This window comes from Drosophila nasuta, chromosome 2L (genome assembly GCF_023558535.2).
Source record: "Drosophila nasuta strain 15112-1781.00 chromosome 2L, ASM2355853v1, whole genome shotgun sequence".
Taxonomy (NCBI): Eukaryota; Metazoa; Arthropoda; class Insecta; order Diptera; family Drosophilidae; genus Drosophila; species Drosophila nasuta.
This window is the reverse complement of record NC_083455.1, coordinates 20,504,096-20,527,182: the sequence shown is the minus strand read 5'-3', so window position 1 is coordinate 20,527,182 and position 23,087 is coordinate 20,504,096. Positions and strand designations below refer to the sequence as shown.

Below are 23,087 nucleotides of genomic sequence, written 5' to 3'. Positions count from 1 at the left end.
AGTACAATCGATATACATGCTGACAGCAACCTTTTTGCCGCCGCTGCCAAGAAGTAAACACGTTGCATTTTGGCAATTTGTTGATTTCAAAGATATTTAGTGCATATTAAGTGAATTTGCTGTTATTGCGCAGACAAACAGTGCAAAATGGTAAGGGAACAAATTCTTTATAAATGCCGGTGTGGTAATATTGTTTATTTTACACTCGCCGGCAAAAACATATTTTACGCAAGAAATATGGATAAATTTTGACTGATGCAATTTTTGTATGCATTGAATGTGCATTTCAAATTACTCATTCAAGGCGAATGTGGAACGTAAAGGCACCTTTAAGGTGGAATATCTGCAGAAGATCGAACGCGAAGTACAACAGCGTTGGGAAAGCGAACATGTGCATGAAACGGATGCACCAACGGCGCCCAAGAAGCGACAATCTGAGAAGTTCTTTGTCACATTTCCGTTTCCGTATATGAATGGACGACTGCACTTGGGTCACACATTCTCCATGTCGAAGGCAGAGTTTGCAACGCGCTATCATCGGCTCAAGGGACGTCGCGTCCTGTGGCCTTTTGGCTTCCATTGCACGGGAATGCCCATTAAGGCATGTGCCGATAAATTGGCTCGTGAAATCGAACAATTTGGCTATCCGCCCAAGTTTCCTGACGTACAGGAGGAAGCGCCTGCTGTAGTAGAGACTCAGTCTGAGGTGCCCAAAGATAAGTCGAAGGGCAAGAAGAGCAAAGCTGTTGCCAAGACCGGCTCGGCCAAGTATCAATGGCAGATTATGTATAGTCTGGGACTTAAGGATGAGGAGATCAAGAAATTCGCCAATGCCGAGCATTGGCTGAACTACTTTCCACCGCTGGCGGTGCAGGATCTGAAGCGCATTGGTGTCCATGTCGATTGGCGTCGCACTTTCATCACCACTGATGCTAATCCCTACTTTGATTCATTTGTACGCTGGCAATTCAATCATTTGAAGCAGCGCGGTAAGATTATGTATGGCAAACGTTATACCATCTATTCGCCCAAGGATGGACAACCCTGCATGGATCATGATCGCTCCTCAGGCGAAGGTGTGGGACCACAAGAGTACACACTCATTAAAATGAAAGTCCTGCAGACGCCCAAAGCATTGAGGTAACTAGTTCAATTTTTATTCATGTATGGTTAGTTCATTAACTTGATTTATTTATAGTGCCATTAAGCAGCCTATTTACTTTGTGGCGGCCACACTGCGTCCAGAGACAATGTATGGACAGACCAATTGCTGGCTGCATCCCGACATCAAGTACATTGCCTGGCAGACAACACGCGAAAACGAGGTGTGGATCAGCACACGACGCGCCGCACGTAACATGACCTATCAGGGATTTACGGCCGAAGAAGGCAACGTTGTAGTGCTCGCCGAAGTCACGGGTCAGGAACTGTTGGGCGTGCAGCTGTCGGCGCCGCTGACTCAGCACAAAATCATTTATACGCTGCCCATGCTGAGCATTAAGGAGGATAAGGGCACGGGTGTTGTGACCTCAGTGCCATCCGATTCGCCGGATGATTATGCCGCTCTTGTGGATTTGCAGAAGAAGGAGGCATTCCGTCAAAAGTATGGACTAACCGATGAGATGGTGTTGCCTTATGCGCCCATACCTATCATTGATGTGCCTACGCTGGGCAAGCTGAGTGCTGTTCATGCTTATGATACACTTAAAATCCAATCGCAAAATGACAAAGAAAAGCTGGCCGAAGCTAAGGAACTTTGTTACTTGAAGAGTACGTTAAAATAACTGTTGATTCTACTTTCATTTTGTAACAACTCTTTATTTTTGCTTAGGTTTCTATGATGGAGTTATGTTGGTTGGTGAGTTCACGGGTCGTAAGATTCAGGACATAAAGAAGGACTTGCAAAAGCGTCTAACAGATGCCAAAGAGGCGGACATTTACTATGAGCCCGAGAAGACCATCATATCGCGCTCTGCTGATGAATGCGTGGTTGCGCTGTGCAATCAGTGGTATCTTAACTATGGTGAACCTGAGTGGCAAGGACAGGCATTCAAAATACTGAATGACATGGAGACCTTCCACGAGGAGGCACGCAATAACTTTGAGGCTTGTCTGAATTGGCTGCATGAGTACGCATGCTCGCGCACTTACGGACTGGGTACTAAGCTGCCTTGGGATGAGCAGTGGCTCATTGAATCCCTCTCGGACTCAACTATTTACATGGCCTTCTATACGGTGTCGCATCTGCTGCAAGGAGGCACTTTCCGAGGAGAGAAATCAGGTCCATTTGGTACGTGAAATTTTGTATTTTAATTGGTATTCATTAACTAATTTACTCCTTTCTAGGCATTAAACCTGCTGATGTGACGCCGGAAATCTGGGATTATATCTTCTTTAAGGAGACTTCTTTGCCTAAGAAGTCTGCCATCAAGCCGGAATATTTGGCTGTGTTGCGTCGCGAATTCGAGTACTGGTATCCCATGGACTTGCGCGTCTCTGGAAAGGATCTGATAAACAATCATTTGACTTTCTGTCTCTACAATCACGCAGCCATTTGGCCAAATGATGAAACAAAGTGGCCCAAAGGAATGCGTGTCAATGGCCATCTGCTGCTCAATTCGGCCAAGATGTCCAAGTCTGATGGCAATTTCCTGACATTGCACGAGGCTGTTGATAAGTTCTCAGCGGATGGCATGCGTCTGTGTTTGGCTGATGCTGGCGACAGCGTGGAGGATGCTAACTTTGTGGAGAGCACTGCCGATGCGGGTATTCTGCGTCTGTATACCTTTATCGAGTGGGTCAAGGAGATGCTGGCCACGCGCTCCACTCTACGTCGTGGCGCTGACAAGACCTTCAACGATAAAGTGTTCCTCAGCGAACTGAATCTGAAGACACAGCAGACGGATGAAAACTACCGTCGCATGCTGTTCAAGGAAGCCCTGCGCAGCGGCTTCTATGAATTGCAGCTAGCACGTGACAAGTACCGTGAACTCAGTGGCGCTCAGGGCATGCATGAGGAGCTGGTGCTGGAGTTTATACGACGTCAGGCATTGCTGGTGGCTCCTATTTGCCCGCACATGGCTGAGCATGTGTGGGGACTGCTGGGTAACAAGGAGTCGGTTGTGCACGCCCGTTGGCCAGAGGTGGGCGACATCAATGAGCAGGACATCATGTGCTCCGAGTATCTGATGGAAGCAGCTCACTCTTTCCGTCTCAACCTCAAGAATATGCTGCAGGTCAAGGGCAAGGGGGGCAAGGAGAAGGCTGTGGATGCGCAGACAGCGAAGCCAAATCGTGGTTTGATCTGGGTGGCTAAGACGTATCCTCCCTGGCAATGCTGTGTGCTGGACACCATGCGCGAGTTGTACAACAAGGAAACAAAGACGCTCCCCGATAACAAAGTCATTGCAGCCACGCTGCAACAAAAGGCCGAGCTGAAGAAGTTCATGAAGCGTGTGATGCCCTTCGCGCAAATGATTCGCGAGAAAGTAGAGACGGGCGGCAAGGGTGTGGCTGCATTGGCTGTCACTCTGGAGTTCGATGAGCGTCAGGTGCTGCTTAGCAATCTGGAGTATCTGAAGAACACGCTGGATGTAAGTGAAGTTGTTAAGCTCTCTTTTTACACTGTGCTTAACCAAGTAAATATTCCTTTAGTTGGACAACCTGGAAATCAAGTATACTGATGATCCCTCGGCGCCCGAGAAGACACGCGAGGAAGTGCGCCCTGGTTCGCCCTTCATTGCCTTCAGCGTTGCACCTCATGTCAGTGTCGAATTGACCAATCCCATAGAGCGCTCCTCGTTGTTCCAGGTGAACACCATCGTCTCCGAGGGCGACACAGTGCAGTCGCTACGCGAGAAGATCGCTAAAATCATTGGTCTGAAGGCCGAAGTGTCGACTCTGAAACTTTGGCGCTACGAGGATCCAACTCTGGGTCCACGCAAGATGCCCAACTTCCAGGACTATAAAACCGGCAAGACACTGCTTACCGATGGTGATTTCGTACTCGACGTGGATGCGAAACGAGTGAGCGTTCAGCTGGCTGGCAAATTGACTGAAGTAGGACGTCAACTGATCTATGTGGTTGAATAGATGAAACATCACGGCTTCCCTCAGCATCTTAGTAATTTATTCTTAAACTGAAAAATGTGTGACACATTGTAAAATAATTGTTGGCTAAAAAAGTTTACCTTAATATACGACAACACATGGAAGCTTCAATTTCTCCTAGAACTACTTTAAGTACTCTTGACCCATTTCTATTGAATATACTCTTTTTAAGAAGAAGTACATTGACTTAGCTGCACAATTTTAAGAATGGGTAAGCTTAGAGTAGAGTTTGCAAAACGATTTACTCAAAAGCAATCACATTTCACAATAATCAATCGCTAGCTCATTTAAACAGCAACATTTCATCATCACAAAATGCTTTTCATTCGTTGCATCACTTGGTAAATAATTTTCATGGCATTGGATACTTCAAATTACTATGTAAGTGTATACAAACTTCGTTTATCTATATAAAAAGTCCCCTTTCCCTATCACTACGATATAAAATAAATGTAGTGTGACATTTGGTAGCTTCTAAGATAGAGTCACAGCGTGCTTTTGGGTCTCAGTGGGTGGCTATCGAACTGCGAGCTCTCCCCAATTTAGGGTATAAAAGCGCAATGCTTGCAGCCAGAAGTCAACTCACAATGTTGTCACTACAATTGGTGGTAATTGTCGCGCTGCAGTGCAGCGTTATTGTCTTGGGTGGCGTCTGTTTGATACCACAACCTGTAATGCGACAGCGTTCGCTAGTCAATGACTTGTGGAAGTTGCAGCCGCGTCTCGATGGACGCATTGTGGGTGGCGAAAGGATAAACATCACGGATGCACCTCATCAGATATCCTTGCAGACATCGAGTCACATTTGTGGAGGCTCGTTGATATCTGAGGAATGGATTTTGACAGCGGCACACTGCACTTAGTAAGTAGTTGGAAATGCTTCATAGGCAATTTATATTATAACTGTATCCTGCTCTCTTTTTAGTGGTCAAAAAGCCGATCGACTGCGTGTAAGATTGGGAAGCTCCGAGTACTCGCGAAGTGGCAAACTGTTGCGCCTGCAGAAGATTGTGCAACACGGAAAATTCAACTTTACCAATGTGGATTATGATTTCTCGCTGCTGCAGTTGCAACATCCGATCGAGTTTGATGAGACTAAAAAGGCCATCAAGTTGCCAGAGGAGGACCAAATGTTTATGGACGGCGATCCTTGCTATGTCACCGGTTGGGGCAATACACAGAATCTGCTAGAGTCTCGTGAGTGGTTGCGTCGCGTCCAGGTGCCGTTGGTGAATCAGGATATCTGCAGCGATAAGTACAAGCAATTCGGCGGCGTTACGGAGCGCATGATCTGTGCTGGTTACATGGAGGGTGGCAAGGATGCCTGTCAGGGCGATTCAGGTGGTCCCATGGTGAATGAGGCGGGTGTTCTAGTGGGCGTGGTGTCGTGGGGCTATGGCTGTGCCAAGCCTAATTACCCCGGCGTGTATTCGAGAGTGGCGCAAGCACGTGACTGGATTAAAGAACACAGCGGCGTCTAATTGTGGCGATTGTTCAAATAAATGCATTATACTATTTTATGAAAATAACCAACTACAACTTTGCCCTTTTCTTACCCCACACACTGCTCTAACGTTTTGCACATGCGCTGCCAACACGCAGACAAACCAAACACGCAACATCCTCGAGCAGAGCACATTATGGCAACGCATGCCGCATGCCGCATCCGCGTCGCATTTTATTGTCCGTCTAAATCGTTGGGCAGGAGTCTTCCTTTTGTGTCGTACTTGTAATTGCTCTGCACTCTCAATTGATAGCTCTATCAGCACCGTTCGTTCTCCGGTTACAAACATACATACCTACATACGTATGTATGTATATATAAATGAAGTACGTATACACAATTAATATTACGTATACGGCTGTGAGAAATGTTGACTACATATATTTGCCTTGAATTAAATTGCGAATGCTCATCGCCTGCCTGCCTTTTTTCTTTGTTGTTTTGCTGATTAGTTTGCTTAATAATATTATAGATCTTGCCATTAGACACTTGCATAAGGCAGCAATTATGAAATCAAAAGTTAGCATTCCAGTAAATCGTGAAGAAAAGTTTTATTCAATTACAAAATATAAAATTTTCAAAAAGTATATGTCAGTGATGGCAAAACTGTTATCCACATTACAGTATATTTAAATTAATAATTATAATTGAAAATTGCCAAAACTTAAACTAAATAAGGTATGAATATTACATATTGAAAAATTTTTAATTATATTTCTAATAATATTCGTTTTTCGAAAATAATATTTATATTCATTTTCCAAAATGTCGGTCAAAAGTAAAAAGAAAAGAACCCAAATTACAAAAAATTTAAATGTTATATGCAGGTATTTATTTATTAAAAAAATTTAAATGATTATTAAATAAAAACTAATTTTACATTTGTTGTAATCTTTTGATAGTTTGATCAACAACATGTTACTTGGTATCTATATTTTTTACATTTAATTTTACTAATGGACTTATATAAATCAAATTTCTAAGATTGTTAAACCTTTCGACGGACCGAAGTGTGAATGAGTCGTAAACACGATCTCTCCCTGAACTTGATAATAACACTCCACTCACTTACACTCACACTCACATTCACACAGGCGGGTGTACCTTCAAACTGTTTTGCTGCTTTCATGCATTTAGTTTTGATTAAGTAACATTGAGTGCAAACAAATGCGCTTTGTAAGTATTTTTACCTCTAGGTAACTGGATACGATATGTTTATTTTATAAACGCCAATTTTTCGCGATTTTTAATATGTGGCCCATAATTCGCAGAAGTTTCTTATGCAGTGCGGTTGCAGTGGAGCTGATGAGCTGACGTGCTCATAGGCTCGCTTCGACACAGAAGTCGTTTCATTGCGCATACGCCGCGTTGACTGACCAACTGTTGAGTGAATGATTGTGTAAATGTGGAAACCTACAAAAACAAGACCGAGGTGTTAGGCAACAGATGTCAATGTGCGGTTATTTGGAATGTATGTGTGTGTGGGTGCGTGTGTGTGAGAGTGAGCTACCAACATCAATACAACAAATAACATCAAGAATCAATAAGGAATTCCGAGCAGCAGCGAAAAGTCGATGCCTAAAGCAAAAAGTGTAGGCAGAAAACGTTTAACGGTGCGATGTTGTTGTCTACACAAACACACATATACATATACACATACATATACATATACATATCCATAGATGAGAATGCATGTCAACATAGTCGCAACGATTCGTAGAGCAGCGAAAACAAACGTGCGCACGTTGCCGCTACACGTGAGTGACTCAAGCACTCGCAGTTGTCCGTGAGCAAGACAGAGAAAGAGCAAGAGAGTGGGAGCTTTTGCATGCACACTAGCATACGGAGGCCGGCAAAACAGCAACTTGTAGTCGAAGCTTTTACATCATCTCATGCGCCACAACAATGTGAATGTAAACGGGCACGCGACTGTATGTGTGAGACGAAGCTTCTTAGCTCAGCTCGCGGTGCATTCGCTTGGGGTTCTAGTCGAGTAACAATGCAAATAATTGAGCATTCTTCGTTGTACGCTTGAAGCAAACGGTTCGTGTCGCGGCGCGATATCAATTACAAATTAAATATAAATATTTTATTTACAATCCAATTGACACATATGAGATATATACCAACTTGTCAAAAACAACAAAAACAAATATTTGAGGAAGCAAAGAGTTACCATAAAATACGAAATTAGTGGAAGTGCAGTGAAAAGTGTTTAGCTAATGCAGATAGTGCTTTGTGACTGTGTTGGTTTAAGTGAATAATACATTTGTTGCTGCTCTCTGGTTCTCTCTGCTGTCGCAGTAATTGATAAAAGTGCAAATTGTTTTTGCATTTTACGTAAGTTCAACTTGAAATCGTGCTCGGCTACACGCAAGACTTGGCACATTAATTGCAAATGTTTGTGAACGATCTGTGCTAGTATTGAAAACTAAAAACTAAATAAAGTACTTGAACAATTTAGTGCGCAATTCATTCAAAACAAATAGCAATTTGACCACTGTGGAATAACTTATGAGTACACCGTAAGTCAAGTAGCACACAAATTAAATTTTTAGTGTCATTTAACCGCAGCAGCACCGCAGATCGACACGACCTAGCACAGTTTGCTATGTAGTACGCCACACAAAATCAAAAGTTTAGCTTCAAATGAAAGCTCACTAATTGGAAAAGCTTTGACGTTTTGCACTTGCAAATGCGCCAAGTTCAAAATTGCATTTTCCGCTGACTAAGCAATTTACTCGTAACGTTTACTTAAACTCGCTACAGGTTTATTTTTATTGCACAACAAATTCCCAAAGTTGTTGCGGAAATATGTTAATCAAATTATATAACCTATATAATATATTATAAGGGGTAGAGTGCACTCTTGAAATTTAAATGGACACTTATCAAATTCAAAAACTCAGCGAAAAGAAAGGAACATCGAGTTGCAGTCATTGAACCGCTTTTTTTTAGAGCTGCTTAGCAACGTATATAATACCCTTGCAATAAAGTTTAAGGAATTCACTTATCTAACTCAAAATTTTATTTTACTTTGATCTTTTCATGAATTGTTTTTTAATTTTAAATTTTGTTTAAATTAGTTGTGTTTTATTTTTGTTTGTTTACAATTCATTTTTTTATTTGTAAAATAAGTTGAGGAAGCGTATTAAATAGTAACCCATGTTTTTATAGAGTAACCCTCGTAATGCATGTACTTATCTTGCTATCTACACAATACAATTTCACCCCTACTCAAATTATAATCCGTTAAGAATACATACGGTTGAGACATTACAATAGGCATTGGGCTGCAGCTGGGCTCGTTTCTATAAGAACCGAATAATCTATCGCAATCAATTATTTATGTTGAATTGATTGTCGTTAGATATTGATAATTTATTGAGGAATTATGACTTGCATTTCATGTTGAGTACAATAATTGCCGTTTAATTTGTTTGCTCCCAAATATATGCTATATAAATGAATTTTAAAAAGCTGAAACAAAGTGTATTTCAACGTCGATATAGTAATGCACTTCATTGCTCCCCCAAATATTTAGATCTGCTTTTGACAAGCCCGCCAGATGTCGGATGTTCCAGAGTAGACTGTGTCATCTGTTTTGACAGGCAGCTAGGAAACGTTTTACTTTCATTTCATTTCTCTTATTTTGTCCCAATTAGCATTGCAAAGTCAGTCAATCGAATGGGAGGGTTGTCTTATTCTTCGAAGTTATCTCGTCGACGATTATTTACGGCAATAAAATAAAAAAATACAAGCATTTTGCACACCGTTTCTCCACGCTAAAATATGCGTTAAAAGTGCTGAATGAATTTTCCTTGCTTTTTGCGAAAGAATGAAAATGCATTTCGATTAGCTGCATGAACAATATAAATCCAAATGCGCATATCATTTGTTATCTTTGGCGCAGTCAATAAATCAATTTTTATGTAAGGGGTCTGCTGTGTCTCTATGTTTGGGTGTGTGTACTTTGTTTCATAACTTTGAGCGGAAATGGTATTGGGGTTGTGTGGCTACAACACCACAAATATGCCAATAGATACATATGTGTATTCATATGCAGATCTTCCAATATGCTTATCTTAGAGTGAATGAATTTCAATAAATCAATTGTTATGTAAAGTCATTTTTATTTGTCCTTGAGAATATCAAAGAAATGCACTTTAATTTGTTCCAAAGCTTAAAAAAAACAAACTGCCAAATTTAAACCGAAATGACAATTTTTATATTTTATTTAGTTTACTGACACCATTTAATATATACATAACTTAATTACCACTTTATTGAATTGCCTACAATAGTTCTAAATTCAATATTAAGCGAGTTCAGTTCATAGCTAGTACTAAAAATGTATTTGCTTTTTTAGTACACTCCATTTTAAGAGAACGCTCGAAAGTATGCAACACAAATGTGACTACAGTAGGAGGTAGCAATAGTTAGCGATGAATGGTGCCCATCATGTCTTGTCGCCACCGAGTAAAAAACCAATTATAGTTAACAATAGGTAACATTGAACGTTATGACAAAAATAGCAAATAGTAATTAAGCAATGCTTGTCATTTGTAAAGCTTCGCACACTCTGTGAAGTACCCATGACCAAAAACAAAGACACAACGATATTTCTAGGATGGCGAAGAAAACCATGCTAAAGAAAAGCATTACCATTATTCTAGTTGTAGTCAACGGGGGGTGGAGCTGCATGATGGAAATGTTGATTGGAATATTGTGCAGCTTTTTGTCCTCCAGCTGCGACGTTTACACAATCATCAAAGTCAGGCCCAAAGTATTTGCCTGTATGTGTGACAGGCAAAGAGAGGGCGTGTACCAATGTGTGTGTGTGTGTGCGAAGGTGCGTGTTTGTGTGTGTGTAAGTCACATGCGAACTGCGGATGCCTGTGGATTGAATGCTATTGAGTTATTATGCTTTGACTGGTTACGTGTACACGTTGGGTTAGGGTTGGCTTAAGCTTTTCGAAGTAGTTGACTCGTCTTGCTGGCATTGCCAATGTAAACAGTTAAAATGCTGCCCCTGACCCCCTTTCCCCGCAGCAGCAGCTGCAGCGTTGGCAGCAATAACAAGCACACGCTGCCCGGTCACGTGTTGCCTCAGTGCTTCACATTGGCGCTCGAGTTTTGTTTATCGCCTGTTTCTGTCTCGTTATCCTGCACGCTGCACGACTGCACATTGCACTAACTGATACTTACTCCAATGACGGGTAGAAAGGAGATGAAAAGGGGAAGTGTATGGGATAGATGGATGGCAGTTGGTCATTCGTCACATGCAGCTCAGTGTGGGCAGCTCTGGTTTCTATTTATGGAACAGCGACAGCAGCAAATGCCCTTAAGCTTGGACAATGCTCGATTGTATAATGAATTGGACAAACGATTCATGGTGGCAGCTATTGGCAGTGGTGAATATAAATATTTAGTTATTCAATTGGCAATTCATTCAGTCGAATACAAACATGGTATACTTGTATTCATAAGCAGTTTAGATACGCAACTCAATTCAAGCGATGACCTTTTTGGCGAGGCTTTAGATCAGCTTGGGACTTAAGTTCTTTTTTTTTGGCGGACTGCTTGTTTGTAAGTATTAGTTATTTTATTTTTATATTTGATGACGTTAAAATGCTGGTATTTAGAGGCAGATATTAGTATGGAAAATCTTTTTTTTATCTGAATGAAAATAATATTTGAATTCATACAACAATTCTCACTTGAAGCATTTTAAAATAATTCTTATTGTTAACAAAAGCATTATATAATAAGGCTTATTCAGGAATTATTGCAGGTTATTAAAAGTAGTAATGCAATTCATTGAATCTTAGATAACTTTTAAATAAGTAAATAAAGTTAAATTTATTTTTAATTTAGAATTTATTTAGTAACCTTATAAAATTAAATTATATAATTCATTTTCAGATTTTGAGCAAACAGCACAACCAATTAATCTTTTGGTCCCATTACAAGGATCCGTTTTATGTGCAACGCTGACAATGTGCCACAAGTGGCAGTTTAAGAATCGTATTTATCGTTACGAGTGCAATCTCACAATAGAACTGAAATAGAGAGCAATTGTTATGGACTGGTTACTCGCAACGCCTCAGTTGCATAGCGCTTTCTCCTCGCTGGGCTCCCTTGAGGGAGACACCTACGTGGTTAGTCCCAATGCACTGGGTAAGTCAACAAAGTCATCATTCCCATTATTATTATTATTATTAACGATTGTAAATTGCTCATTTTAGCCATTTTGGAGGAGATCAACTATAAGCTGACGTACGAAGATCAGACTCTGCGCACATTTCGTCGTGCCATCGGATTTGGCCAAAATGTGCGATCCGATTTGATACCCCTGCTGGAGAATGCAAAGGACGATGCTGTGCTCGAGTCCGTCATACGCATACTGGTCAACCTCACGGTGCCGGTGGAGTGTTTGTTCTCCGTGGATGTGATGTATCGCACCGAGGTGGGACGTCACACCATCTTTGAGCTGAACAAGTTGTTGTACAGCAGCAAGGAGGCATTCACCGATCCGAAGAGCACCAAGAGCGTGGTGGAGTACATGAAGCACATACTGGAATCGGAGCCAAAGCTATCGCCGCACAAATGTGATCAGATCAATAATTGTTTGCTCTTGCTGCGTAATATTTTGCACATTCCTGAGACACATGCGCATTTCCTCATGCCTATGCTGCAGTCGAGCGGTGGCAGTCATCAGGTTTCCATGCAGAACACCATCTTGTGGAACCTATTCATACAGAGCATCGATAAGCTAATGCTCTACCTGATGACGTGTCCGCAGCGTGCACTCTGGGGCGTTACCATGGTGCAGCTGATTGCGTTGATCTACAAGGATCAGCATGTGAGCACGCTGCAGAAGCTGCTAAATTTGTGGTTTGAGGCTTCGCTCTCAGAGAGTTCTGAGGATAATGAGAGCAATACGTCGCCTCCAAAACAGGGGAGCGGTGACTCAAGTCCTATGCTTACCTCGGATCCCACCTCGGACTCCTCGGACAATGGCAGCAATGGTGGTGGAAGTAGTGGCAAGAAGGAGGGCTGCGACGAGCGGCGACAGGCGTTGCGCGAAGGCACCGAGGCCACGTTGCAAGAGGTCAGTCGAAAAGGGCACGAGTACCAGAACGCTATGGCACGGGTCACAGCCGATAAGCCGGATAGTTCGGAGGCAGCCAGCGATATAACCGAGCTGCTTGGCTCGCCACAGCAGCCGGAGCAGTGCGAGGAAGAGGCCATGGATGACATTGACTACGAGAGTCAAGTGCAGGAATACGAGCAAGAGCGAGAACGAGAACGAGAGCAAGAACAAGAACGGGAACGGGAACAGGAGGCCAACGAGGAGGGCGTCAATGGGCAACCATTAAATCTTACACAATCAGCTGACAATGTCAACAACACTACCAATAAAGATCCAGCCACAAGCACAGCTGGCAACGACAACAACAACGATGAGTCACAAATCAGCAGCCGCACAACTAACCTCAGCTACGAGCCTTTCAAGCCACCCGCTCCGCTGCCCACGCGACGCAATACGTTAGCTGACATGTTGACCGACAACTATCAGTCGCATTCCCATGTCTCGGCTGTGAAGTTGGGTCAGAAGTCGCCTCATGCGGGTCAACTGCAGCTGACCAAAGGCAAGTGTTGTCCGCAGAAGCGCGAATGTCCCTCCTCGCAGTCGGAGCTCTCCGATTGCGGCTATGGCACTCAAGTGGAGAACCAAGAATCCATATCCACATCGAGCAACGATGACGATGGACCTCAGGGCAAGCCGCAGCATCAGAAGCCGCCGTGCAACACAAAGCCGCGCAACAAGCAGCGAACGCTGATGTCGCCACAGGACAAGAAAGAGTTGCGACGCAAGAAGCTCGTCAAGCGCAGCAAAAGCAGTCTGTAAGTTGAGTTGAGTTAATGTTTTGGAGTCCCCTCCTTAATTTACTTATCTGCAGCATCAACATGAAGGGTCTGGTGCAGCACACGCCCACGGATGATGACATCTCTAATTTGCTTAAGGAATTCACTGTGGATTTTCTGCTCAAGGGCTACAACTATCTGGTGGATGAACTGCATCAGCAACTGCTGTCCAATGCGGTAGCTATTGAACTAGTTGTTACTGTTACCCTTTTATCTTATTCAATTTGTTTCTCGTTCCTCTTCTCCATTTAGAAGGTCCCTATTGACACTTCGCACTTTTTCTGGCTTGTTACCTACTTTCTAAAGTTTGCCGCTCAACTCGAACTCGATATGGAACACATTGACACCATTCTCACCTACGATGTGCTCAGCTATCTGACCTACGAGGGCGTCAGTCTGTGCGAGCAACTCGAGATGAATGCTCGCCAAGAGGGCAGCGATCTTAAACCGTATTTGCGACGCATGCATCTAGTGGTGACAGCCATCAGGGAATTCCTGCAGGCCATTGAGACATACAATAAGGTGACGCATCTAAGCGAGGATGATCGTCAGCATTTGCGGCAGCTGCAGCTGCAGATTGGCTCCACCAGCGATCTGCGCTGTTTGTTTGTGCTCCTGTTGCGTCGCTTCAATCCCAGCATTCATTCCAAGCAGTATCTGCAGGATCTGGTCGTGACCAATCACATACTCATGCTCATACTGGACAGCGCAGCTAAGCTGGAAGGTGGACAAACTATTGGTCTCTCCGAGCACATTTCACAGTGAGTTTCAAGAGCGTGAAAATTCTCTTCAATATAAGTATTAATTTCCTTTTGCTCCTCTCAGATTTGCCACCCTGGAGGTGATGCATTATTATGGCATTCTGTTGGAGGACTTTAACAATAATGGCGAGTTTGTCAACGATTGCATCTTCACCATGATGCATCACATTGGCGGCGATCTGGGCCAGATTGGTGTGCTCTTCCAGCCCATCATATTGAAGACCTATTCACGGATCTGGGAGGCTGACTATGAGCTCTGCGATGTGCGTTAAATAAGCACAATGACTTTACTTTTCTTCTCTAATCTCTGGCATTTATCTTGCAGGATTGGTCCGATCTCATCGAGTATGTCATACACAAGTTTATGAACACGCCACCAAAGTCTCCGTTGACCATACCCACCACTTCCCTGACTGAAATGACAAAGGAACACAACCAGGAGCACACCATTTGGTAAATGAAGAAGTGCTGCTCTTCTGTTCTGCATAGTTAACACTTTTCTTGATTCACAGCACCTGGTCACAGGAGGAGATGGATACGTTGTATTGGTATTATGTGCAGAGCAAGAAGAACAATGATATTGTTGGCAAGATCGTGAAGCTCTTCAGCAACAATGGGAACAAGCTCAAGACACGCATCTCGATTATACAGCAACTGTTGCAGCAGGTGAGTTAAAGAAATTGAGTCTCTTAATATATATTTAATCGATTGACTCATTTTGCCTGTCTTCGGTATAAACTTCTATATATTTGAGTCCTTAACTTTTAACTAAGTTTTACAGTCAAATTTAGTTTATTGAATTAAGTTCTTAAACTCTAATTGAAACCTTGAATTAATTTAATCAGTATATTCAATACTTTATTAAGAAGTTCCCTCAGATGGTGTCCTGAATCTATAGTAAACTTTATCACCTTTCTAGGACATTATAACGCTGCTGGAGTACGATGATCTGATGAAGTTTGAGGATGCCGAGTATCAGCGCACGCTGCTGACCACGCCCACTTCGGCCACCACCGAATCGGGCATTGAGCTGAAGGAGTGTGCGTACGGCAAACCCTCAGATGATGTGCAGGTGCGTTGCAAAGGTTCTTTTAAATTGATAAAGAGAGTTGCAGCTTTTATCGGACTTTACAGATACTGCTCGACTTGATCATCAAAGAGCACAAATCACAGCACTTAGTGTGGCTGCAGAAGTTGTTGCTCGAGTGCTGCTACGTCAAGCTGATGCTTAAATGTGGCAGCACTTTGCCCGAAGTGGATCCAATTATGGAACCGGTGGCCTATCATTACATCTACAAGCAAAAGTCCATACCTGTGGTGCAGTGGAACAACGAACAGTCGACGACGATGTTGTATCAACCGTTTGTGCTGCTGCTGCACAAGTTGGGCATTCAGTTGCCGGCGGATGCGGGCTCGATCTTTGCACGCATACCCGACTATTGGACGCCAGAGACAATGTATGGGCTGGCCAAGAAGCTGGGACCGCTGAATAAACGTGAGTTGCACTCGAAATTGTCAATGAAAAACTATGCAAGGTGATGTATATACCGTTATCAACAATTTTTGCTCTCAAATTTTGATTATGGGAATCTCGCCCGTCGCCCTCCAAATAATCCTATTGCCCTGTTCCCTGCCTGATCCTTGTGCCATTCCACTACTGCCTTCACTGACATCTGAACTCATCAACAACTCATTTGTGGCTCTGTGTGTGTGTCAATCGGTGTATTTCGATATGCTCTGTGCCTCTCTTTCTCCTCATTTTCGGCTCCTTATAGTGACGCTCAAGTTTGATCCCAGCGAAATGGAGGATGCCACCTCATCGAGTGCCTCCTCACGCTATCATCACTCCGGCACCCGTAACTCCCTCAGCTCGGTGAGCAGCCTCGATGCGGACATCGTTGAATCGGAGGAGCTGGCTCTTATACCCGAAGTGGATGCTGCAGTAGAGAAGGCAGCTGCTGCAGCTTGTAATGAGATCTTTGCGGTGCCCAAAGCCAAGCACTCGAATTCGATCATCAGGTGAGTTGGTCGCACTTCACTTCACACGTTCACTGAACTAATCGCTAATCGAATGGTGTTCTACAGATATACGCCGGATCCGACGCCACCGGTGCCCAACTGGCTGCAGTTGGTCATGCGCAGTAAATGCAATCAGCGAACGGGACCCGCAACAGACATCAGCGACTGGTAAGTGAGCAAACACTGTGTGTGTGTGACAATGCCACAAAAGCCATCAGATTTATGGCACACGGCAGCCAAAGACTCCACACAACACACAGCAAGCAGCAAGCAGCGAACAGCGAACAGCAGGCAGTAAACGGCCAACAAAAGATTGTTTACATGGCGCCCTCAATCCAATTTATGAACTTTAAGACCCGGCTACACATTTACTTTCGTGTGTGAGTCCGTTGACAGTTGTCGCCATCGCTTTGCTCGCTCTGCTGGCAACTTGCTGGCAACTTCCACGATAGTAAATGTCAACTCTGGCCATTGTTTTGGCCACTAACGTAGAACGGCCTCCCTGCCGTTCAGTTCCAAATGTTCGACCATATTGTCCCATTCGCCTCATCTAAATTCATAAGCTCCAAAAACGGATGATTTCGGCATTCTCCCAACATCTCTCTACATCTACATCTGAGTGCCTCGTAGCTAGTTATTTGCATCGCTGTTTTGGAGCTCACAAGCCTGCCTCCTGCTTGCTGCTTCTTCCCCATGACATTTTGCGTACAATTTATGATTGCTTTTTTCCAACTCCTCTTTTTTATACTTTAATATTTGAGTATGTAACTCGAAGATTCGCGATTAATGTACTCTCAACTATTCACATCTATAAACTGTTCAGTTTTGGGTTGGGTTTCCATTAAAAACAATAGCTTCAATGAAAGCTCGACACTCTTTGGAGTTAGGAGGATTTATCTTTGATTATTACCTCAAGCTTTAAGAAATGGGATTTCAAATTTGGTTGATGTATGTATATATCATATACTACTTTATATAAAGTTTAAAAGAAGAACAATACACAAAATTTACCACAATAACGGCTATAAAATTATGTGTTTGAACTCATTAGGTATATTCAGTCGCATTTATGGGTGTACTATAAATTTTGTCTAAAACAAATAAATTTTTTTTTTTGCCTTATTTATGGAAATCAATTAAATTAGCGGCAAATTCTTTGAATAACTGGATTGAACAGTTCAGTGCACATCCATTAAAATTCTCCAATCAATAAAATTTCAATCAAGCATGATATCATCATGTTTCATTTCAATTTCAATACTCTGTTGAACATTTTGAAAAGTGCATTTCGAAGTCGACTTTGCCTTCGTGTGTCCTTAATTCTTGTGGGCGCGTTGACTGGCATCAGTTTTGCAAATCTATAAGTGAAACTGACACCAAAATCAAATCAAAGTTGTCCGTGAGATACAAACGGTGTCTGCTGACCTCTGTTAACAGCAGCAGAGGCAGGGTTCGAGTTGAACATGAATTGAAGTCATCGCGATTAGCACGCGCAGACTTTTGGCCAAAGTATCTGAGAGATACACACTTGTTTTGACCAGCTCGACAGTAGCCGTAAATATCAATAAAAATAATTATTACAATCGAATCGAATTGAATTAATTAAGCAAGGCATTATGAGTGTGACCTGGTTAATTAAGTCAGCCACGCCAATCAAATGATTCATCAACAGTCACCAAATCAATGCCTGCAGACAATTACGCTTTAGTTCTCCCCCCTTCAATTTGCCAATTACCAATTGCCGATTGATTAGCTGATTATTGTTAAATAAGTAATTGACAATGGGCTCTTTCACGGGCCCATAAATGAGCTATAAATCTTACAGCAAACATGTTGGGATTTAATAAACACGATGTGCTCGACTTTGAGATACCCCTTGTGAAAGAATTGAAAGAAAACGAAGATAAAAAGAGGAGCTACAAAGCTTGTAGAATATAATTGAGATTCTACTATTATTTTTTCAAACTTTTCAGCTTATAAATTATATAAAGAATCTGTTTATTGTTTGTTGATGTTCTACCTTAAAATAAGATTTGTGTTATAGGGTATTTTGTGTTGTGTATTTGTGTTATAGGGTATTAAAAATGTTTCCAAAGTTAATAACAAACATTGCTAAATGACATTTAGGTGAATTTTACAACTGCATCTTCATCATGGGGTTACGCAGCATCGTCCGAATCTCAATTCCCAGTCCCAGTTCAAGTTGTTGTCGAAGTTTTAACCGCAGCCGGTTCAGCGGAACTGTGAGAACAGAAACCCAAAAGTGAATTGAACCAGTTTTTTGATGCCGCACATACAATGTTTTTACCGAGAGAATTGAAATAGTCATTTGTGTGTTCTTCTTGCTTCGACGGCATGTGAAATATTTAAGCTGATATTTTATTTATTGTTCAAATGGTTCTCCGGTTGCATTTTGCTGATGCGAAACAAGTTTGGCTTATTTGTTATCTTCAACAACCACACACACAGAATACACATGGAAAGTAAAAAGGTTCCCTCGACTACTAAACGACAATATGTACATATATAGTAATACATATGTGAAGATAAATAATATAAATTTATAGCATGAGTATTGTTAAAAGAAGTGGTAAACAAGTTCTATTGTTTCACTGCGTGCTAAAAGTATGATTTAGCTTTAGTTGAAATGCAAATTAATTTACATTATGCCAACAGCTCAATACTCAGACTCGTGTGTACTCGCAAGTTGCGTCTGTTATTTGGGTTAAGCAAAGGTGTGGAGCCATGCAGCATTTAATATGCATTGGACAGGTTTCAATTAACTCCAACGAGCAAGGCTACGACAATGACAACAAAACGAATCTTCACAAACAAGCAATTCAGTTGCCTTCGATTGAATTCTTTAACAATCAATTTGTCCGAAACAATTAGAAGTCTTTTAACCAGTTCTTTATCAGCTGAATATTTAAGAAGTGAACGGATTCCCCTGCCAAAATATTCATAAGAAGCAGGTACTGAACTTAATTAGAATACACGTTTTTTTTACTCTTTTATGTTGACATTTGAAAAGGGATTTTTTAAGATTGCATAACAAACTTCTGATTGAGTAAGACTATAAATCATGTAACAATTTACGATTAGGTAATGCTATACAAATTTATGACAATCTGAGTCTACAATTGACACATAATTTCCAAAGAGCCTTTATTGTTTGGCTAGCAATATTTAATGGGTTTTAAACAAATTAACACAAAAGGTGTTTGCCTGCGAGCTGAGCACGAGTCGAGCGACTCTTCTGCAGGCTAAACTTGTGGGCGTTGTGACAAAATTGCAATTTTCCAAGGTAATTTTCGTAGGCGCCTGGCGCAAATTGAATCTGACATTTGTTGTTGTGGTTGTTGTGTTGTGCGGCCCACAAGGAAGCCAACGAGGCAAGAAATAACAAATCGAAAGCCCCCTTCACAGTTGCAGTTGCAGTCGCAGTCGCAGTGGGCAGACAAACGGTCTGTCTGTCTATCTGACTGTCTGTCTCTTTGACTGTCTCAAGTGTCCGCCTGCAGTCAGTCAGTTGGTGCTAGCATAAATTGCATTCTATTGTACTTGATGTATAAGTGTAGCCATAATACGGCAGCAGGCAGATGACTAGGCCAAATACTAGACTTGTGTATTTTAAATGCTCAAAGAAACAAATCTAATTCGCACACACTAAAATCGCGGTGGGTTCAATTGCCGACCTTCTATGGAGCGCATTGTTTTTGGGTTTGGCATCGACTCCAGTATCGTATGCGGAGTAGTGCAGAGTATTGTTAACATTTTGGTTTATGGCTGTTGCAAATTTATGAGCGAACAATCGAGGAGGCATTAAGCTTAAAGCGCAACATGCAGGCAAACATGGACACTGCCATTATTTCTATTGCTGGTGTGGATTGCTGTTGAGTGCACCGCCGAGCAGCAACAGCAACAGCAGCAGCACCACATCAATCAGTCGCATAAATCATTTTAATTATTAAATAAACAAGTTTGCAACAGAATTGCGAGTACAACACGCTGACTCAGTCAGCCACACAGTGACTGCAACTGTGTATTGCCAGCGGGTGTGAGAATATATGAGTTAAGGTACCAAAGGGTTAATTGAGCAGCCATCTGGATTGTGGGCAAAAGAAGGCTTGTAGCTAAGCTCACCAAATTAAATCGAGCAGAGATTTTGGCTATTGAAAGTGGGATCAGCATTTACGTGTGTTTATTACGTTCGCTTGCAAACAAATTCTGCGTTTAATATGAATGCAATAAGAAAAAGAATCCTAGAGGGTATAATAATGAAGAAATATGAATCTTATGCTCTTGATTAGCACTTTAATTAGAGCTAAGTATGCATTTGAAATACATTTTCTGTTTTAAGATAAGTGCAAAAATTAAAAAAATAAATTTATAAAGTTACTCATATTTCAAGGTTTTGTTGAAATATATAAATAGGTTAAAGATAAACTGTATCATTTTCAACACTTTCTATTAACTGATTTGTCATTGAAAGCAAAAATATTTTTATCTTTAGCATGAAATCCAAATTCATAGAAGTTATGCTTGTTTTTTTAGAGAAATCCTTCAAGCTCTTTATCGTAAATAATGTTCCAATGGTTATTTAAATTAGAGAAGTGAACATTTAAAAAATCATGGTGTCATTGACACACACTCCAAAATAATAATAGCTCAGTATGTCCAATCTTGAGTAATTTCCTCATCACCTCACCTTCTAAGATCAACTCAGTTTCTATTTGTGGTTGCTACTAATACTACATGCATATATTTCAAATGTTGCCACTGAACGAATTCTCCTCATCACTGTATCTCTAATAGCTTCACCCATTTTTGTGTTCACAGCGTCAGCTCAACTACCATGACAGCCGATGACGAGGGCTTGGGCAAGTCGAATGCCTCCACGTCGCAGGCGCCGCAAACATCGCTGAGTGCAACCAATCCGACCAGCACTCTGGCGTGTCTGACCAAAATGAGCAACTGCAGCTTCATGGCGCCGCACAATGAGAACAGCAGCAGCTCCGGCTGCGGTGGCACTGTCTCATCACTCTCGATGGCAGCGTTGATGAGCACAATTGCCACGGATCCGAATGCGGATGCGGTGATGAAGCCATCGTTCGAACGACTCGAGGTGACAGGCGGACACTTTGCGCGGCCAAATAACTTGGATCAGGAGTACAGCGCAATGGTTGCATCGGTCTACGAAAACGAGATAGCCAAGTGAGTGAGTGGGATGGAGAGTTAGAGACTTGAACTCTGCTCTGCTCTGGGATTCTGAGAGCGCCATGCCAAAACTAATTGACAATTAGACACATTGCGCAAATGCCAACAAAAATCGAATTGAAAAGAAACCAAAACAAATTTAAGAAAAAAAAAGAAACCAAAATTGACAGAATGTCAAACTGTCATTAGCCAGGAGCATGCCAAGTATTTTGTGTCTCACATAAATTTATGGCAGCCAATTATTCAATTTAAGGCGATTTCGATCGCAACCCAAAATGGAGGCGGTTGCATGTCCAACTCTAATATTAACTACGAACTGGGAGCTATCTTAAAAAGGCGTGACTCTTTGCAATGCAAATTGTAATCGCTGAATTTATTATTTTTATTATTTTCATTTCTTTTGTTTAACTTTTTTTCATTTTTATCATATTTTCTGTTGCTGTTTTGTTTGTGCACTTTGACTGTGGTTTACACCTTAATTATGTTTATGCTAATGTTTGCCGATGTCTTTTACATCTTCAATTCTTATCGCAGCAGCGACAATGTTTCAGTGGCTTCGGACTTGACCCGCATGTATGTCAGCGATGAGGATGAGAAGCATGAGTTCCGTGAGCCAGTACCCCATTATCATTGAGCAGAGGCAGACAAAAGGCAGACAAAGAGAGAGTGAGAGAGAGACAGAGGCAGTGAGTGTGAGTGAGAGAAACAAAGACAGCGAGATCAAGAGGCAAGAAATAGACAAAGCGACAGGCTAGAATCAGTACCCAACTATTTATGAAAGCTAATAAAAGTACCTTATCTTTATCTTTGAAAATCTTTTACCAATTACTTTTACTTTTTCGCACCTGTATCAAAACTTTAACTTTATTCTATATTGTATGTTAAATTTGTATTATTACTTAGCATTTAAGCATCAGAGATCAAGAAAGCGCATACATAAGATACAAGTATGCATATATTTTGTAGCTCTTACATGCAACATTTTAGTAATTTTAAGTGATATACATACATATATAATAGTATACTATTTATTCGCAAAAAGCGTGGAGGAAATAAGTGCATTATATTGTTAATAAGATGACATTGGAGAATTTACGAAAGTTGAATCGAGTGTGTGTAGTTACGATAAGTTATGATAATACTAAACATAAATGGGCAGTTCCTGGTTAAAATAGTGCAAATATACATATACCATGATGAAAATATATATTTACAGCATTGCAGCGGACTATATACATACATATTACATATATAAATTTATATATTTTAAGATGCACTTTTGATTGTACTATATATACATATGTATGGCGATAATCGATTAACAATTGTCTATATTCACCTAAACTAATAAAGCTTTCATTGTAATCGTAGTAATCGAAATATTGAACAAGCGTTTTATTTTGTATTTTCAGATCAAACACATCTATTTAGTATGTACTTGTATTTTTAGCCCACACGCTGGGCGCAAGCGCAGAGACTAACAAATGACAAAAGCAAATATACAATTTATTTTTTTTTTAGTGTTTTTGGTTGGCGCAGGGAAA

General features: G+C 41.5%; 3 protein-coding genes across 5 annotated transcripts; all 3 read left to right on the top strand.

Annotated features, from left to right (window-relative positions):
- Positions 1–23: 23 nt before the first annotated feature.
- On the top strand, positions 24–4,221 carry LOC132796990 (leucine--tRNA ligase, cytoplasmic). The gene is made up of 6 exons (XM_060808390.1): positions 24–150; positions 305–1,140; positions 1,199–1,770; positions 1,832–2,290; positions 2,347–3,593; positions 3,655–4,221. The coding sequence occupies exons 1-6, from the start codon at positions 148–150 to the stop codon at positions 4,090–4,092; spliced, it is 3,555 nt and encodes a 1,184-aa protein (XP_060664373.1). The 5' UTR covers positions 24–147; the 3' UTR covers positions 4,093–4,221.
- Positions 4,222–4,670: 449 nt separating this feature from the next.
- On the top strand, positions 4,671–5,673 carry LOC132797015 (trypsin-1). The gene is made up of 2 exons (XM_060808425.1): positions 4,671–4,972; positions 5,036–5,673. The coding sequence occupies exons 1-2, from the start codon at positions 4,671–4,673 to the stop codon at positions 5,589–5,591; spliced, it is 858 nt and encodes a 285-aa protein (XP_060664408.1). The 3' UTR covers positions 5,592–5,673.
- A 1,620-nt stretch (positions 5,674–7,293) lies between these two features.
- LOC132796971 (protein timeless) lies at positions 7,294–22,904 on the top strand. Of its 3 annotated transcripts, none has more exons than XM_060808378.1 (14): positions 7,294–7,954; positions 11,540–11,794; positions 11,863–13,525; positions 13,582–13,723; positions 13,802–14,307; positions 14,372–14,570; positions 14,633–14,760; positions 14,820–14,973; positions 15,227–15,379; positions 15,442–15,802; positions 16,083–16,326; positions 16,393–16,494; positions 21,166–21,540; positions 22,078–22,904. In XM_060808378.1, exons 2-14 carry the CDS (start codon positions 11,698–11,700, stop codon positions 22,175–22,177), a joined length of 4,224 nt encoding a protein of 1,407 aa, XP_060664361.1. In that variant the 5' UTR covers positions 7,294–7,954; positions 11,540–11,697; the 3' UTR covers positions 22,178–22,904. The 3 variants fall into 3 exon arrangements, with proteins under 3 accessions (XP_060664361.1, XP_060664344.1, XP_060664352.1); XM_060808361.1 differs by having other exon boundaries at positions 7,295–7,954; positions 13,799–14,307; XM_060808369.1 differs by having other exon boundaries at positions 7,295–8,139; positions 13,799–14,307.
- Positions 22,905–23,087: the final 183 nt, after the last annotated feature.

Bases quoted from the DNA above. Each gene is read 5' to 3' on its own strand.
- LOC132796990 (XM_060808390.1), top strand. The intron at 1,141-1,198 runs GTAACTAGTTCA...ATTTATTTATAG, and splicing joins CAGACGCCCAAAGCATTGAG to TGCCATTAAGCAGCCTATTT. The intron at 1,771-1,831 runs GTACGTTAAAAT...ATTTTTGCTTAG, and splicing joins GGAACTTTGTTACTTGAAGA to GTTTCTATGATGGAGTTATG.
- LOC132797015 (XM_060808425.1), top strand. From the start codon at position 4,671: ATGCTTGCAGCCAGAAGTCAACTCACAATGTTGTCACTACAATTGGTG. The intron at 4,973-5,035 runs GTAAGTAGTTGG...CTCTCTTTTTAG, and splicing joins ACAGCGGCACACTGCACTTA to TGGTCAAAAAGCCGATCGAC.
- LOC132796971 (XM_060808361.1), top strand. From the start codon at position 11,698: ATGGACTGGTTACTCGCAACGCCTCAGTTGCATAGCGCTTTCTCCTCG. The intron at 13,724-13,798 runs GTAGCTATTGAA...TTCTCCATTTAG, and splicing joins AGCAACTGCTGTCCAATGCG to AAGGTCCCTATTGACACTTC. The intron at 15,380-15,441 runs GTGCGTTGCAAA...CGGACTTTACAG, and splicing joins AACCCTCAGATGATGTGCAG to ATACTGCTCGACTTGATCAT.